The 17,974-nt window shown below is 42.3% G+C and overlaps 1 protein-coding gene and 1 non-coding gene across 15 annotated transcripts in view; both read left to right on the top strand.

The window, feature by feature from the left end:
• Positions 1–17,974, top strand: part of TIAM1 (TIAM Rac1 associated GEF 1) — a 492,037-nt gene that overhangs the window by 441,285 nt on the left and 32,778 nt on the right. For 13 of the 14 annotated variants that reach the window (XM_055567705.1, XM_055567702.1, XM_055567701.1 and 10 more), the window contains 4 exons: positions 7,988–8,167; positions 9,561–9,629; positions 9,909–10,034; positions 15,474–15,582. In XM_055567705.1, the coding sequence (XP_055423680.1) occupies positions 7,988–8,167; positions 9,561–9,629; positions 9,909–10,034; positions 15,474–15,582 (484 nt within the window). Of the gene's footprint in view, positions 1–231; positions 708–7,987; positions 8,168–9,560; positions 9,630–9,908; positions 10,035–15,473; positions 15,583–17,974 lie in introns of those variants that run through there. The other variant, XM_055567714.1, reaches the window with a different exon arrangement.
• Positions 4,012–4,084, top strand: TRNAS-GGA (transfer RNA serine (anticodon GGA)). Its single transcript has one exon. It is a non-coding gene; the product is annotated as a tRNA-Ser (tRNA).

Consider the following 17,974-nt stretch of genomic DNA (forward strand, 5'->3'; position numbering starts at 1 on the left):
AGCCTTCTTTTATCTTTTTAACTCACAGTGTGATTGTCTGGGAAATGTTGGCTTTTGTAACAAAGCTTTCAGGGAAAACGTGAAAACATCAATTTTTTTTTTTTTTTAAATAATAAATTGGGTTTTTAGTGCCTGCTCCTGACTTGACTCTTCGAGGGGTGTCTTCGAAGTTGTTTGAACCGGGCGGGTTTAGTATTCCTGTGCAGTGCGGGCTGCTGGCCAATCAGCTGATCTCAGTCCGCAGAGTAGAGATGCTCACATGCCAGAGAGGCTTTTTTTTTTGCATTGTTTTCTCGCCTCTTGGCTCTCCATTTCTGGAACTTCTGCTGTTTAGCCAGGTGAAATCAAAGCTTTCTCGTCCATCGGGTAGCCTTTGCCACCCTCCCAGAGGGCACCGCTGGGCAGCGGGAGCTGCTGCCGGGATCGTGCTGCTGCTGTCCTCTGTAAAGAGATGCAGCTGTAGGTAGGTCCTCGTGGCAGGGCCGGCATGGGCTGTCTGCATGAAGGATGCTTGCTCGGGAGCCCGAAGGCACTCGGTACTCTCCAAGTGTTTAAGAAACTCCTGTCTCTGTGCTGAACGTGTCAGGAGGTAGAATTATCATGAGAATACCTTCCTGATGATGTCTGCATTGTGGAAAATAAAGCGCAAGCCCAGGATTGAAAACAATGGCAAGTCCAGCGATTCTGTATACCGGACGCTTCATCTGGTGAGCACTGTTTGAATTCTGGCTTTCTTGCCAGCCTTTGTTTATGTTACGACTTTCTAGCTGGTCTGTTTCCCAGTTCAAATGATGGTGATATGCTTGTCCCATGTCTGCATCCTTCATCCTTCTGCCCTTTAGACCCCTTTGTTGAGAGAGAATTATCTATTTTAGCATGGGGGTGGGGCATCAGTAGTTGCCGTGAAGTCAAGTTTGCCTGGAATCTTTATGTGTGTCTGGTTTTTCATTTTTAAATGATGGAAAGATGGATTGTTATTATTCGTAATTATCTGAATTGCTCCCTCTTTCTTTTGGATGTTGAGAGTTTGAAGATACTTGTCTCCCTTTCCCCCTCTTGCCCACCATAAGTTAGCCTAAGTATTCAGCAAGCGTTTCTGGAAGATGGATGTTCAGTTTGTCTCCTATAAAATTTTAAGTGATTTTGACTATTTCTGCTTACTTGAGAAGGAGGTGGATTTATTAGTGTTGGCTCAGGGTATGTGTTAATGATTTAACATCAATTGACCTATATTGTATATGCCAATTCCTATGGTAATTGTTGCCACTTTGTTTTCTAAATATAATTTATATTGGAGTATTGTTGCTTTACAGTGTTATGTTAGTTCTGTTGTATAGGAAAGTGAATCAGTTTTATACACACACACACACACACACACACACATATATCCACCCTCTTTTTTAGATTTCCTTCCATTTAGGTCAAGACAGCACAGAGTAGAGTTTCCTGTGTAATATAGTAGGTTCTCATTAGTTATCTCTTTTATGCATAGTAGTGTATATATGCCAATCCCAGTCTCCCAATTTATCCCACCTTCCTTACCTCTTTAATAAATATTTTTGGTGCGTTAATGGGGAGGAATAGTTTACTATTCATACCAGAGCCTACTGATGGTTAGATTTTGTGTCATGTACTGAAATGTGAACTTGGACAGTGAGTACAGCTGTTTTACTCAAATAAGCCTTCACCTTCTTGAATTTTTCTTCTTCAGAGTTTGTTCAAAAGGAGACGGAAGAGGTAACAGAGAACTCAAGGGACTATCGTTGTATATGATGGTCTCTGAAATGACGGAGTATGTTGCTTTGGTGTGTGTTTGTCACGAAAGCTTAAATAAAGGCTGCAAGATTTTAGGCCACCCTGGCCCCTTTTAAACCTGTGGGGGGTGTTAAATCAGGCGGACTCAAAGGACAGTTTTAGAACTCTGAACTCATCCTGAGATAGAAATTGCCTTCAGTGGTTGCATAACAGGAAGAGCTTTAACAGCTGGGTAGCCTGAGTTGATAGTGTGCACTTAAAAGCCTACCCCCTCTTTTTGTACTTTCTTTTCATCTCCCACAGGAAGAAAGCGATATTATAAACACTGCACTTCAGGCAGACCTCAGGAAAGTAGCCCATTTCTTCCTGCCATTGTCCTGTTCATCTTCGTACCTTGGGTGGATAATTCTTTGTCCTGACAGTGGGGATGGCTCTGCCACTCTTTAACAGGTTTAAACGGGCAGCTTGGAAATGCCCATAAGAGCTTTCCATTTCTAAGGTGCCTGATAGCAGTCCTCAAGCAGAGGAGAGAGGTTTGGATTCAGAGAAACCGTGTCTGTCTTCTCCTTTCCAGCAATCCTTTAGGTGCTTGCACCAGTTCTGGGAAACTTGGACTTTAGGGGTGTGTTGAGGACCTCTCAGGGCAGCTCTCTTTCTGGGCTGTAGTGCTTGATGTATAAATGATCACGATGCCACGTAGCACTTAGCAATCGAGCAGGGAAAGCACCGCATTTGACTCCTCCTGCCTCCTGTGTCCTGCCTGAGCTACCTTCTGGAGAAGGTCCTATCAATTTAATGCAAAGAAGTTTGACTCCAGTGTGGGGACAGGGAGACTTAAGAACTGGGCCACCACGTGGAAAATCCCTAGATTAGAGGTATTCTAAAGATGACCTGCAATAGAGGAGAACCCGGTTCGATTCCTGGGTCAGGAAGATCTGCTGGAGAAGGGAAGGGATATGCTACCCACTCCAGTATTCTTGGGCTTCCCTGGTGGCTCAGCTGGTATAAAGAATCCACCTTCAATGTGGGAGACCTGGGTTCAATCTCTGGGTTGGGGAGAACCCCTGGAGAAGGGAAGGGCTACCCATTCCAGTATTTTGGCCTGGAGAATTCCATAGACTGTATAGTCCATGGGGTTGCAAAGAGTCGGACATGACTGAGCAACTTTCACTTTCAAAGACAACCTGCATTTCATACTTCCTTCTAAGGATTTTTTGGGGGATGGGTAATATTTTGTGAAACAGAGTTCTCAAACTTGATAACATCCTTTGAAAATAATTGTTTCCAAGCAGAAATTTCACTAAGATCATTATAAATAACACCCCTTGGCAATATCTCCCTAGTGCCACCTGGGAAGCCCATATGTACAATATAGCTGGTTAGTCTGTGTGTTCTTATTTAAGTTTATTTTATTAAACTTATTTTTAGTTAGATAACCTGGAGTCGTATGGCTATGTTGACCCATTTCCTTGTGATAAACCTGAGAGTTTATACCTTGAATCAGAGAACAGGGTTGCCAGTGGAGAAACTGTCCCCATTCTCCCCCGCTGTCAATTTCAGAGACTCCACTGGGTAAATCTGTCTTAGCATAGAAAGAAGGTGTCTTATAAGGAAGGGATGCCTAAGGCTCTGAACTCTCAGAAAACTCAAGGAAATTTGGAGGTGTCTCCTGGGATGCTAAAGGTATTTCCTTTCCTGTTATAACCCAAGATCTGGCTCAGGAGGGGGTGTGTCAGGAGGAAGGTGAGGAAGCTGGCTGTTTGAGATGATGTTGGTAGGAGATGGCTAGGTGTAGAGCACCAAAGCCCTGGCCTACATGACCTGAGCTTCCCCGATGGGCTTGATTAAATCAGGGTACCAAGCCTCAGAGGTGGTGAACGTGACATAGGCCAAGTCAGGAACTCTACTCACACTCTTTCTTTTTTTAATATAAAATAAACAGCAATAATTTATTGTATAGCCCAGGGAACTATGGGATTCCCAGGTGGCTCAGCGGTAAAGAATCTGCCTGCAATACAGGAGCCACACAAGATACAGGTTTGATCCCTGGGTCGGGAAGACCCCCTGAAGGAGGGTATGGCAACCCACTCCAGTGTTCTTGCCTGGAGAATCCCATGGACAGAGGAGCCTGGCGGGCTACAGTCCATAGGATTGCAAAGAGTCAGACATGACTGAAGCGACTTAGCATGCATGCACGCACATATATATGTATAATTAAATCACTTTGCTGTATACCTGAAACAAACACAATATAATTCCCTGGTGGCTCAGATGGTAAAGCATCTGCCTGGAATGCAGGAGACCTGGGTTCGATTCCTGGGTCAGGAAGATTCCCCTGGAGAAGGAAATGGCAACCTACTCCAGTACTCTTGCCTGGAAAATTCCATGGACGGAGGAGCCTGGTAGGCTACAGTCCTACCAGGGATCGCAAAAAGTCAGACACTACTGAGCAACTTCACACACACACACACAAAAGTCAATTATACTTTCATGAAAAAAAGAGGATTATCATGAGAATATGGACCATGGGATTGAGAAGGGAGATGGAAGTGAAGAGAGACAAGGGTCCAGGTTACAGAAGGTCTAAATGGTGAGACGTATGTCTTCCGATGACCTGCTGACAGTGGGTCTGCAGACCTGGGACCCAGGGAGCCTGGGGTTCAGTCAGCTCTACCAGCAAAACTGCAGCAGGTTCATCACTTCTACTCTCATCTTCTCAGTTCCCATATTGGTATGAGCAAGCGGACCCATCTCCTAGCAGCAGAGACGGGAATTCAAGCAACCTGGGGCCCCACAGAACTCAGATGCAAGGACAAAGTGTGCTGTTCTGCTCTCTGAAAAGCAGACATCAGCTGGATGACCCTCATTGAAACTCACACTCTTAAAAATGAAAACCTCCGAGTATTTATGAAGAAGCAGAGGGGATGAAAACCCAGAAACTCCATGTCATGCCTTTCGTTATTATAACCAAATAGTGCTGAGAATGGCAAGTCTGCATGGTGTGAATTGGGGGTACCAAGGGAAGTGTCCTGTTTTTGATGTGTGTCAGAGTCCCCAGTTTATAACTTGGCATGGGGCATCTTAAGGCCTGGGGCATCCTTGGTATAATTAATGAGGACATTGGATTTTGCATGACGACTTGTCTAAATGATTAAACTGCAGAAAGGTCTACCGTGTCTCTGATGGGAATATGGTGATGGATTTACATATCATGAATAATAGCTAGGATATTAATTTGCATGTAAATGGCAGGCAGCTGCTGTTAGAGCTGGAACAGTTAGAAAAGCATTGTGTAAGCGAAGGTGCCAGTTATACATTTGTTGTGTTGGCGAGTGACAAATCAAAGTGACACAGGGGAGTTTGGGATCAGCTGGAGGGCATGGTACTTAAGCTGTCAGCTGTGATCATTCTCTTTCCATGGAATTTTCATTTTAGTGAGGCACACCCTCCCCCCTTCCATAATGTCTGTGTTATAATGCCTATTATAATTGCCTATTACAGTTACCATAACATTATCTCAAAGATGTGGACATTTTTGTCAAAATGGATCTACTCGTTCCTTTTTAATTATTAAGACAAATCCATATTTTACGGTTAATATTTAATGATGACATTGAGTTTGTAAAATCCTAACATAACTAGATAAAACTTTATTTCTACTGAAACAGGCTTTGATGAAAAACTAGTAGTCTTTCTTTTTTAACAGCCTTATTAGAATATAATTCACATGTCATAGAGTTCAGCCCATTTTGATGAGCTTTTCATCAGTCACCAAAGGGAGAATTCTTTGGGGCATATTCAGTGTTGGAAACATTGATTCCATAGGAAGCATTTAATAGTGCCATTGACAGGTAACTAATACATCCTGGCATGTAAGACCAGAGTTTGTGCTATCAATAAATAAGCTGTGTAACCTTAAGAGATTTGGATCAATCATCATGTGGATTTGGGTCCTGGCTCTCCCCTTTCCTGTCATGACATTGCTACTAATGCATCCTTGTTAGGTTCTGATTTCCCGTGTCCTTGTCCTGGCTTTATTTCGGGCTTCCTTCCCGTTGGGCTATGCTAATAAGCAGAAGGCAGTATGCTAACAAGGCAAAGTCAGTATGCTAATGAGGGGAAGGCAGGTTAATGTTAGCTGCTGTAGCCTTTCTCTGTGTTTAACAATTGCATATATGTACCACAGCTTTCTTATCCATTCGTCTGCCAGTGGACATCTAGGGTGCTTCCATGTCCTGGCTATTATAAACAGTGCTGCGATGAACATTGGGGTACACGTGTCTCTTTCAATTCTGGTTTCCTTGGTGTGTATGCCCAGCCGTGGGATTGCTAGGTCGTATGGCAGTTCTAGTTCCAGTTTTTTAAGGAATCTCCACACTGTTCTCCATGGTGGCTGAACTAGTTTGCATTCCCACCAACAGTGTAAGAGGGTTCCTTTTTCTCCACACCCTATCCAGCATTTATTGTTTGTAGACTTTGGATAGCAGCCATTCTGACCGGCATGAGATGGTACCTCATTGTGGCTTTGATTTGCATTTCTCTGGTAATGAGTGATGTTGCCGCCATGGGGTACACTGGGTTTGGCTCCTGTGCTCTCCACAAAATGCCAACCATGACTTTCAGCTCTCTGCATTCATGGTTGTTTTTGGAAGGATATTCTTCTCAGAATGTTCACTGTTAGGAGTGAGTAGACGGGTGATAGAAAAAGTAATTCTTTATTTGCTCTGTTGGAAATACTTTGTATTTCCTGGGGGTAAACTGGACTAGAGAAGCAGGAAAGAGAAGTCCAAGAAGGCAACACCAGTTTCAAAGAGATATGCATCAAACATCTCTAGACTGGTACATTTTGAACAAATGTTAAACTATCAATAGATTCTGTGCTACAAAATAATAGCCTGTAGAGTAATACCATGGAGAGCTTTAAAAGATACAAACGCTTGCACATCCCATCCTAGAAATTCTGATTTTTAACAAAATTTTTGGCTGTGCTCGGTCTTCGCTGCTACACAAGGACTTTCCCTAGTTGCGATGAGCAGGGGCTGCTCTCTGGTTGCGCTGCTTGGCCGTCTCATTGCAGTGGCTTCTCTGGTTGTGGAGCACGGACTCTAGGGCATTCAGGATTCAGTAGTCACAGCACACAGGCTTAGTCACTCATGCAGTGTGGGCTCTTTCCAGACCAGGGCACAAACCTGTGTCCCTTGCCTTGGCAGGCAAAATTCTTAACCCCTGGACCACCAGAGAAGTCCCCAGAGACTCTGAATTGATCTGGAGGGTGTGCTGGGCATTGGGAGTGGTTTAAGAGCTCCCCAGGTGATTCCTCCATGGAGCAAAGGTGGAGAGCTACTGATGCCCTGGGGTTTTCAGTGCTCCGTCTTTGGCCCTTGCTTTGAAGAACTGTTTTGCCTAACTTGGAGACTTGGAATTTTCGAATTCTAGAATCCCAAACTTCCGCTTGACCCATCCTGGACAGTTGGGTGGGGACTGAGCTATTGAGGTCTTGTTCAGGGCCCAGTGCCCCTTTTTTTAGCTGGAGGAGTGGGGAGGCAGGGGGTGCTGGTGGTAGTAGTGGGGTTAGTCTTGGAATCTTCCTGCCTTGGAGAAGCTGGAGAGATAGAAACTTTAAAATACATAAAAATACAAGTATCTATGGCTATCTAGAAAGTTGCCTCCATGTCAGTTTTTAATAGAGACAGGGAGATGCCAAGCTTATCAAATCATCTTCCAGCTTTGCAAAGTAAATATGTATGGTGCACTGAGAGTCCAGTAATGAATTAGCCTTGTATTTTGGGTGAAATGCCTTTGGCTGTATCTTCCTTTGGTTGCTGAGCTTCTTGCAGAGTAGTTAAGAACACAGGCTTTGAGCCATGCTGCCTGGTTCAGGTCTGAGCTGTGCATTCTTGGATGAGTTACTTAACTACTCTGGACTTCCTTTGTCTCAACTGTTAAGTAGGTATGATCACAGCCCTTACTTATCACATGAGCAGATTAAATGCATCAAACCAGTGCCTAATAGGCAGTGATCACTCAGTCTATGCCAGGAGTTGTTATTATGGTTGTTCGGAGCATTCAGTGAGTGCTCAGACGCGTGGAGCAATCTGGGGAAATGGGCGCTGTGATTCATGAGTGGCAGTTCGTTAACCAGGCTGAACGTCGTCAGAAGGACAGGTGTCAGGCAAGTCTCTTCGGTGAGGAATGACTTCGTCTGTCTTGCCTTTCCAACTGTGCTCTGAAGAGCACGGAGCAGGTGGCCGCGTTCTGCCGCAGTCTGCACGAGATGAAGCCCTCTGACCCGAGCCCGTCCCCCCAGGACTGCACTGGACCTCAGCTGGCCGCCCTGAGGCAGCTCACGGATGCCGACAAGCTGCGCAAGGTCATCTGCGAGCTCCTGGAGACAGAGCGCACCTACGTGAAGGTGCGTCTTCCCCTCGCCCCCTGTGCGTCCTGTCATCACTTGGAAGGATGCATGCTGGGTGTTTATACACGGATGTCGGCTGATGACAAGGCCAGATCACGGTCATGAAGGGTGTCTTGTCTCTCCTGTGGAACTTGGCCTTGATTCTGAATGTTGCAGTTTCCTTCTGTATTTTAGGGAGGCATGCCTATTCTTATAGCAATTCATTGATGGAAATAGTTGATTGATTGACTCCCAAAGGAGTTGATGGTGAATAGTAAGTGAACCTTCTAACCTTTCTAAATAGGCTGTTGAGTGCATACTAAAATTGAATTCAGTTTTGACAAATTTAAGTAGTGGTATCTTCACAATCTACTTTGAGTCAAGGCAGAAGGGTATCAGGTCTGTTTTGTGTTATAATTTGTTCTGACATTTAGTTATATTCTTGGAACTAGATCTTGTGTTCCTATATAATTTATAATATATACAATGTTTGTTTAAAAATGATTAAAGAAGACAACTTGTAAGTAATACAAACAAACTTTATTCATGAATTGGACAGTCTTCTTTTGTAGAGTTGCAAGATGGGGCAGAAGGCAAGAAGCTTTTATAACAAAGAATCAAGAGCAAGGAAGAGAAAAGTAGAAAATATCTAATTGGCTAGGGCCACAAAGTCAACCTTGGTTGGGGTGAGAAGACCCAGAATTGGCTTGGCGTTTGGATATTGGTTGACTAGATATATACTACACTTCTGGTCAAGTGATGTATTGACAGGAACATAAAAATCATTTAAATTTTGGTTTACTCACATGACACCCCAGTGTCATGAGGCTCCATCTGGGGCTTCGAAAGTTATTTCAACACTATATAATCTGCAATATATTCCTATAATGATATAATTAACCTAACTATGATCATTGTATGATCATATACATATGCCTCTGTATAATTTAGTTATGTTAAGTCTGTGTTACAACTGTGTGATCTATTTTTAATGCTCTATCTTAGTCTTTAAGTCAGAGGTCAGCAAGTATGGCCCTTGGGCCAAATCCAGCTCTCTGCCTGCTTTTACAAATAAAGTTTTATTGAAACACAGTCACACACATTCATTTCTGTATTGGGTTGGCCAAAAAGTTCATTTGGGTTTTTCTGGAACATCTCATGGCCATTTTTTTTGCCAACCCAGTATCATTTATACTGCTTTCCTGATGCAGCAGCAGAATTAAATAGTTGTGACAGAGACCATATGGCTACAAAGCCTGAAATATTTTGAGAAGAGGTTGGCTTGCTTCTGCTTCAGTGAACCTCAGTGACCTAAAGACTGAAATTGTAGCCTTTGGGACATAATTTTTTTTCCTTTTAGATTCTTTATAGACTTTCAGATGTGCTAATCTGATATTCTTTCAACCCTTAGGACTTAAACTGTCTCATGGAGAGATACCTAAAACCTCTTCAAAAAGAAACTTTTCTCACCCAGGATGAGGTATGGTGGCTTTCGTCTGAACTTTAACTTGACCTGGTGATGGGGAAGAAATGAGGACCTCACACAATACTGAGCATTTTGAATTCATTTAATTGTAATAAATAGGTCAAGTTATTGCCTGCCGAGCTCTTGGCATGCACTCCAAGAGGAAAGAGTTGGCCCACCTTCTGATGGTGGGAGCATTACCATATGGGTAGAAAAACTTTAAAATCAGAAGCAAATGAAGGATCCACACACTAATGAAATAGGCGGTTAATGAAATTCTTTTGCATTTTCCAGCTTGATGTGCTTTTTGGAAATTTAACCGAAATGGTAGAGTTTCAAGTAGAATTCCTTAAAACTCTGGAAGATGGAGTGAGATTGGTACCTGATTTGGAAAAGCTTGAGAAAGTTGATCAATTTAAGGTAAGTCTCATCCTCAAATAGTGTCAAGCTGCCTCCTAATGTCAGGAGTGAGGTATCCTGTAGGTCCAGTTGAATCTCCTGAAAATACATCTCAGGAGGAATTGTTGCTGTGGTGTTGGGTCTTCATTGGATATCCAGTGGGGTCAGTTCCTAAAGGGAGTCAGAGAGGGGAATGGACTGTGCTTGCTGATCTGGCTAAGGTAGAACCAGTGCCATTGATTTCCATTTAACTGGAGTATCTGCTGACTTCTATTTAGGAAGATGCACCTACCTTTTGTTCTGTTTATGTGGGGGCCTACGACACTTACTGTTAGCAAATTTCGACTAGCAGTCTTGGTTTTCCGATGAACAAATTAATTGTCTTGTTCTGGGGAACTGGTTAATAGAAATGCTTATCGTTATCCAGGAGGAAGACGGTCTTCCAGCACACAGTGTCCCCGTAGCCTTAATGAGGATTTATGACTGGAGCACTCGGTGAGGGTGCTTACAGCAGGCTTCCTCCTCCTTGGTTGGCTTCCCCTTGCAGAGATTTCCTGCCCTGTGTTTCCAACCAACGAAGCTCATTGATTCATGCACAATGGTTTTGGCTTATGTGTCACTCTCATGGACATTTAAAAAGGTTAATGGAGATATAATTGACTTACAACACACTGCTTATATTTAAAATGTACACTGTGATGAAATCTGACATATGTGTACACCTCTGAAGCCGTCACCTCCATCAGGATAATGGGCATAATTATCTCCCCCAGTTGTTTTTCCTGTTCTTTTGTGATTCCTCTCTTCTTTTTCTTCTGGCCTCTCAGCCACAGGCAACTGTGTCTGCTTTCTGTTACCATAGACAAGTTTGCATTCTGGAATTTTATATAAATGAAATCATACAGCCCAGACTTTTTTTTATGTGGCATCTTTTACTGCATAATTATATTGAGTTCCACCCATGTTGTTTCATATACCCATAATTCATACTTTTTAATTGCTGAGTAGTAATTGCATTGTGTGGATGTATCAGTACTATTGATATACTTTGTGATCCTTTCTCCTTTCTTGGGCATTTGGGTTGTTTCCAGCTTTTGGTAATTACAAGTAAAGTTGCTGTGAACATTTGTGTGCAAGTTTTAGTATGAATGTATTAAGAGATCCATGAAATTAAGAGATCCATGGAATTCTCCAGGCCAGAATACTGGAGTGGGCAGCCTTTCCCTTCTCCAGGGGATCTTCCCAACCCAGGGATCAAACCCAGGACTCCCGCATTGCAGGCAAATTCTTTACCAGCTGAGCCATGAATATATGCTTTTATTTCTCATGGATAAATACTTCGGAATGGAAAGGTTGGATCGTATGGAAAGTGTATGTTTAACTTTTTAAGAAACTGCGGAACTGTTTTCCAGAATGATTGTGCCAGTGTGCAGTTCCACCAGCTGTTCCTCCTCTTTCTTTCAGCAGGGTCAGGTCACTCTTTTTAAACGTAGCCAGTTTAGCAAATATGTGGTGGCCCTTCATTATGGCTTTATTTTAATTTCTCTAATGATATGATGATGAATATCTTTCTATGTGCTAATTTGCTTTCATTATAGCCTCTTTGGTGAAATGTCTGTTCAGATCATTCACCTGTTTATTATATTGGATTGTTATCTTACTATTGAGTCTTGAGAGTTCTTTGAAAATTTTGTGTAGAACTCTATTACCATATATATGATTTGTAAATATTTTCTTTTGTCATACAGTATTTCTCAAAGAGCAGATTTTTTTTTTTTCAAGTTGATTTCTCTTTTTAAATCGAGTATAGTTGATTTACGGTATGTTAGTTTCAGGTATATAACAAAGTGGTTTAGTTTATAAGTGAAAATCGCTCAGTTATGTCTGACTCTTTACAACCCTATGGACTGCAACTTGCCAGGCTCCTCTGTTCATGGAATTCTCCAGGCAAGAATACTAGAGTGGGTTGTCATTTCCTTCTCCAGATTTAGTTTATATATAGACATATAATCATTTTCAGATTCCTTTCCCTTATAGGTTATTACCAAATATTGAGTTTAGTTCCCTGTGCTATGTAGTAGGTCCTTGTTGGCTATTATTTTATGTGTAGTAGTATATATATGTTCATCTCAAGTTCCTAATTTATTCCTCCGCACAGAAGTTTTATTTAAAAAATTTTTTTTTGGCTACACCGCATGGCATGCAGGCTCTTAGTTCCCTAATCCGGGATCAGATCTACACCCCCTGCAGTAGAAGCCTGGATTCTTAACCACTTGATCTCCAGGGATGTCCCCAGAAATTTTTGTTTTTTAATGAAACCCACTTTTTCAAATTTTTTCTTTTCTGGGTCATTCTTTTGGTATCTTATCTGTGAACTCTTTGCCTAAGGCAGGGTCATAAAGTTTTCTCCTAGAAGTTTTGTGACTTGGAGACTTATATATTAGTCTCTTATCTGGTGTGATGGGTGAATCAAAGTCAATTTTTTGTATGTGAATATTTAATTTTTCTAGCACTGTTTTTTGAAATGACTATCTTTCGATCTTTCTGCATTGAGTAACTTTTGCACTCGTGTTGACCTTGGGTTCAGTTGTCCGCACAGGCGCTGCCCCGTACCCTGTGGCTGTCTTCTAACATGTGGAGATCTGGCTGTGTCATGTTAGTACACCTGATAGGTTTGTAGGATGAGATGAAGACTATCCTTCGATATCTTTGTGTGTGTGTCATCTCTTTACAGTCCCTCTCTGCAACAGGAGTCACTTAGAATGCACACACACTTTCATATACATAAGCTTATGGACCTATATTTATATATAGTTCTCTAATTTTATTTGGATATAATTTCAGACTTCCAGAAAGGTGACAAGAATAGAACAAAGAATTCTAAGCTATCCTTCTCCCACATTTTCCAAATGTTAACATTTGACCACATTTGCTTTATCCTTTCTCTGGCTATCTAATGTGTATGTGTGTGTGTGTGTGTGTGTGTGTGTTGTGTTGTGTGTGTCTGTGTGTACAAAAGGTATAATTTTTTCTCCTGAAAGATTTGAATAAATTACAGACATAATACCCCTTTAACTAGTAAATATAGTTTTTGTGTGTGTGTGTGTGTGTGTGGAATTGCTTGGGTTAGTTCATTTTTTCTCTACTCAGGGTGATTGGTGATACTGTCCATTTGAAATACAGCTTGGCTTGTTGATAAATTAATTAATAGGACAGTGTTAGAACAACATAATAAAAATGCATACAGACCTGAAAATGCTTGGTTTTAATCTAAAATACCTAACGTTCATGATCTTCATTTAGCGTGCTTTTACTGTGGCATCAGTTCTTTGTGTTTAGATTCTGTTGATCACTTTAGGAGTGTTTAGTTATCAGAACTGTGATACAAACATCATGGTGCTACGAGCAGAGGTGTTATTCTAGGGAGGGATTCGCGCATGATCCTTTGAGCAAGTTCACTCTAGAGCAGTCACTGTTGTGAATATCATTTAAGTGGAACCCTCTGCTCCGACCTTCACCTCACCGATTTCCTGCATAATCTGACAGTCTCCCCTCTGTCTGTAAGACGCGACAGTTGATGCTCACTGAGTACTCTCAGCCCCGGGGCTGCTCTCGGGCACTGCTGAGTTGGTTTCTCAGTCTGTGTTCATCCCCAAGCCTGTTGCTCTTGGTTTCTGTGATTGCTGTTTCATTTAAATCCTGGTTATATATTTGCCCAAAATTAAAAAGCTTGTTAAAAAGGTGCAAATTGTGTTGCATAGAACACTAGCCCTACAACAGGATTAGCAAAAAAAAAAATTGGTTCTGAGATCAAGTAAGTTTTGGTAAAATTTCCTCTTGGAAATTTGCAGTGTCTGTCAGCCAGTGACAGGCTTGTGAGGTCCTACTGAATAGAAACACGGGGTAAATGCCGTCTTTGTGTGCACACCCGCCATGTTTGTGCACAGTTTGTGCTCCGAGATTATTTTTTAAGGCTGGAAGAATAAATGAACATGTTAATGTTCTATCTGTGTTTCCTATATGGTAAATGCCTACTGAATTTATATTAAGTTAAACAAATGAATGACTTCATGTGGCTAAAGTGAGGGGTTATATTTAGAGCTTTTTCTTACACAACTTGTCTCATTTGATTATTGGATATGGTTCAAAGGATGACTGTCTATACAGGGTCAGGGGGATGAGATTTGGGGAGGCGTGTAGCTGAAAAAGTAAAGGAGGAAAAGTAGAACATGTAGGAAATGAATTTAGGCCTCTAATTACCAATTATGTATGGTTCTTAATAAACCTTTGTTTTCTTTTAATTAGACTATAAGAATTTTCTACGTTGTTAATTAAAATAAACTGCATTTTGTGGAACCCAATTTATCACTTGAATCCAAAGTCTTATTTTTTTTTTTTTTTTGGCTTGGAATCCAACTTTAAAATTCTAAAGCTAAATAAGCCGTACCTCTTTCTGAACTAGACTAGATCAGTGTGAAACCTATAGAAGATATTTTTCTGAGGCCTGTTTCATATATTTATAGAAAATGTATAGGATAAAAAGTATCCCAGCTGAGCTATATTAAATTCCTAATAGGGAAGAAAGTGAAAGTCACTCACTCATGTCTGACTCTTTGTGACCCCATGGACTATATAGTCCATGGAATTCTCCAGGCCAGAGGGTAGCCTTTCCCTTCTCCAGGGGATCTTTTGGACCAGGGGTCGAACCCAGGTCTCCCACATTGCAGGCGGATTCTTTCTCAGCTGAGCCACAAGGGAAGCCCAACAACACTGGAGTGGGTAGCCTGTCCCTTCTCTAGTGGATCTTCCTGACTCAGGAATCAAACCGGGGTCTCCTGCATTGCAAGCAGATTCTTTACCACCTGAGCTGTCAGGGAAGCCCTGATAGGGAAGGCCTCCACCTAATTTTGATCCAGTTCAGGCAGAGGCTATGGGCTGGGAGATGTTACCTAATTCCCATGGGTGAGTCTGTTTCTTTTCTTCTTATCTACTGCTGCTAGAAAAGAGTATGGTGTTAGAGAGGGTGGAATTAGTGATCAGGGAAAGGTGTTTTCTATTTTGGGGGATTTATGCATTTCTTGCCTTTATTTGGTTTGTCACTTCTACATCCCAACAGAATCTAATGAGGGAATTCAGGAGTTTTCTGTCTTTTCCAAAATGCCATATCTACTTTCTCATTAACAGTCCGACATCCCAGCTAGGTCATTGAAAGACACAAGCCCGCAAAACCGGTGACACTGGCTATAATTACTGAGACAGCCAAATACAGGGTCTATTACACAAACAGGTGAGCCCATAGACCTCCCAATAGGCCGTCAGTGAGCAAAGACAGGCGGTGACAGGTGTGAGTGGTGCCGATTTGTGGGGAGACTCGGGCAGGTGTGAGCTCCCGGCTGCATCCTGCTGCTGTTCCTGGGTGAGGAGGACTGCAAACTAACTGCACTGTTTCTCACTGTCCAGAAAGTGCTGTTCTCCCTGGGGGGATCCTTTCTGTATTACGCTGACCGCTTCAAGCTCTACAGTGCCTTCTGCGCCAGCCACACGAAGGTCCCCAAGGTCCTGGTGAAAGGTAAGGCCTAGGAGGCCCAGGCAGCAGGTGGGCATGTTAATTGTCAATTCACATTTGTGTGGCTGACCGTGGTTGGGGGCTTTTGGACGGAAATCTAAGAGTCACTGTTGTGCCAGATAGATATTCCAGCAAGCTACAAGTGAGAGTATACTTGTCTCTCGGTGTCTGTGGGGTATTGGTTTTAGGGTCCCCCATGGACACCAAATTTCCGGGATGCTCAAGCCTCTTATATAAAATGCGTTCTGTTCGCACGTAACCTTTGCATATTTTCCCGTGTGTGTGCTTAATTGTTCAGTTGTGTCCAAATCTTTTGTAAACCCCTGAACTGTAGCCCGCCAGGCTCCTTTGTCCAGGGATGTTTTCAGGCAAGAATACTGGAGTGGGTAGCCATTTCCTACTGTAGGGGATCTTCCTAACCCAGGGATCGAACCCCCAAGTCTCTTTATCACTAGCACCACCAAACATCACTAGGTTACTTGAAATACCTAATACAGTATGCATGCATGCCAAGTCACTTCAGTCATGCCCGACTCTTTGTGACCCCATGGACTGTAGTCCGCCAGGCTCCTCTGTCCCTGGGATTCTCCAGGCAAGAATACTGGAGTGGTTGCCACGTCCTCCTCCAGGGGATCTTCCCACCCCAGGGATCGAACTTATGTCTCCCGCACTGGCTGCTGCTGCTGCTAAGTCACGTCAGTCGTGTCCGACTCTGTGCGACCCCATAGATGGCAGCCCACCAGGCTCCTCTGTCCCTGGGATTCTCTAGGCAAGAATACTGGAGTGGGTTGCCATTTCCTTCTCCACCCACATTGGCAAGCGGGTTCTTTACCACTAGTGCCACCTGGGAAGCCCTAATATAGTATATGTGTGCTGTGCTTAGTTGCTTAGTTGTGTCCGACTCTTTGCAACCCCGTGGACTGTTGCCTGTCAGCCTCGTCTGTCCATGGTGATTCTCCAGGCAAGAATACTGAAGTGGGTTGCCATGCCCTCCTCTAGGGGATCTTTGCAACCCAGGGATCAAACCCAGGTTTCCAACATGGTGGGGGGATTCTTTACCATCTGAGCCACCAGGAAAGCCCAATACAGTATAACTGCCATGTAATAAATAGTTGTGGATATGCAGCAAATTGAAGTTTTGCCTTTTGGAACTTTCTGGAATTTTTCTCCCAACTGTTTCCTCTTCATCGTTGGTTGAATCCACAATGCAAAACCTGTGGATATAGAATCCTTAGATATGGAGCACTGACTGTACTGAGAAATTAAATGCATTAATATCTTGAATTAATAGTGTTGTCAATTTTCTTATCATGAAAGTTTTGACTCAGCTCTTCAGGGCCAGAATTGATAAGTCATTTTGCAATTATGCAAAAACATAGGGGATTTAGAAATTCCCTACTTTATTTGTATTTTCATTAATTTCATAATAACCTACCACACTTCATACACCTTTTTGTGTCATTTCATCTTTCCCTCACTGATTTTTGTTCCCAGGTGTGTGATAATACTCACCACCATCACTACTAAAATTGCTTCAATTATTTACAAAAGTCCAGCTGTAATTCCGTTTTGCACAGAGCAGAGTAGAAGTTCTATATTGGCAAGCTCCTGTTCCTAAGTGTTCTAAGAAGATGGTGGGTGTTCTGAGCGTCACTAAAAAGCTGTTTCTCTTCCATAGTTCTGCATGTGACTTTGATAGGTTAAGGGACTAGAGAAATATGGCCTTGGTAAACAGTAGAATCTATAGAAAGTTCAATTTCAAAAGGTCTCTGGAAATCAGCCTGCTCTTCCTTTTACACCCTACCATGTGGCTGCCATGCAAACAACTGCTGAATATGTAGGTAATTTACTTACATTTGTGTTTGCTGCCAAAGAGAACTAACTTGATTTAATTCAAAACTTATTATAATAAAGATGAATACAACACAGGTCTCTGGATAGCAAAAGATCCTGCCCCACATAATGACATACTTAATGATCGTTCCAGTCCAGGCAAAAGAGTTCTGCTTCAGCATAAACACTTAAAGGATACCTGGGAATATCCTTGTCCAGCTATATGACAAGGAAATTGTCCTGCTGTGTGGTTTTATATAAGCTGCACTGGTCATATAGTTCCGTGTATGTATTTCTTTTTAAACTCTAACTGAATGCTGTGTTATGAGAGTTTTAAGAGTGCTTTGCTCTCTGGTAAAATTATATACTCATCACAGTCCTTAAAGCAGTTTGTGTTATTTTTACTCACTTGATTAAATTCTGCCCCTGTAGATTTTCAAAAATTCAAAATCATTATATTTTGCACCTGAAAAATATTAGTCTTTCAAAATCATCCCTTAAACCGTTAGGTATGACCCACATTTTTCTGATGGCCCAATGTGCAGATAGGATGAAGAGAACT

The sequence above is a fragment of the Bubalus kerabau genome, chromosome 2 (assembly GCF_029407905.1).
Source record: "Bubalus kerabau isolate K-KA32 ecotype Philippines breed swamp buffalo chromosome 2, PCC_UOA_SB_1v2, whole genome shotgun sequence".
NCBI classification, from domain to species: domain Eukaryota; kingdom Metazoa; phylum Chordata; class Mammalia; order Artiodactyla; family Bovidae; genus Bubalus; species Bubalus kerabau.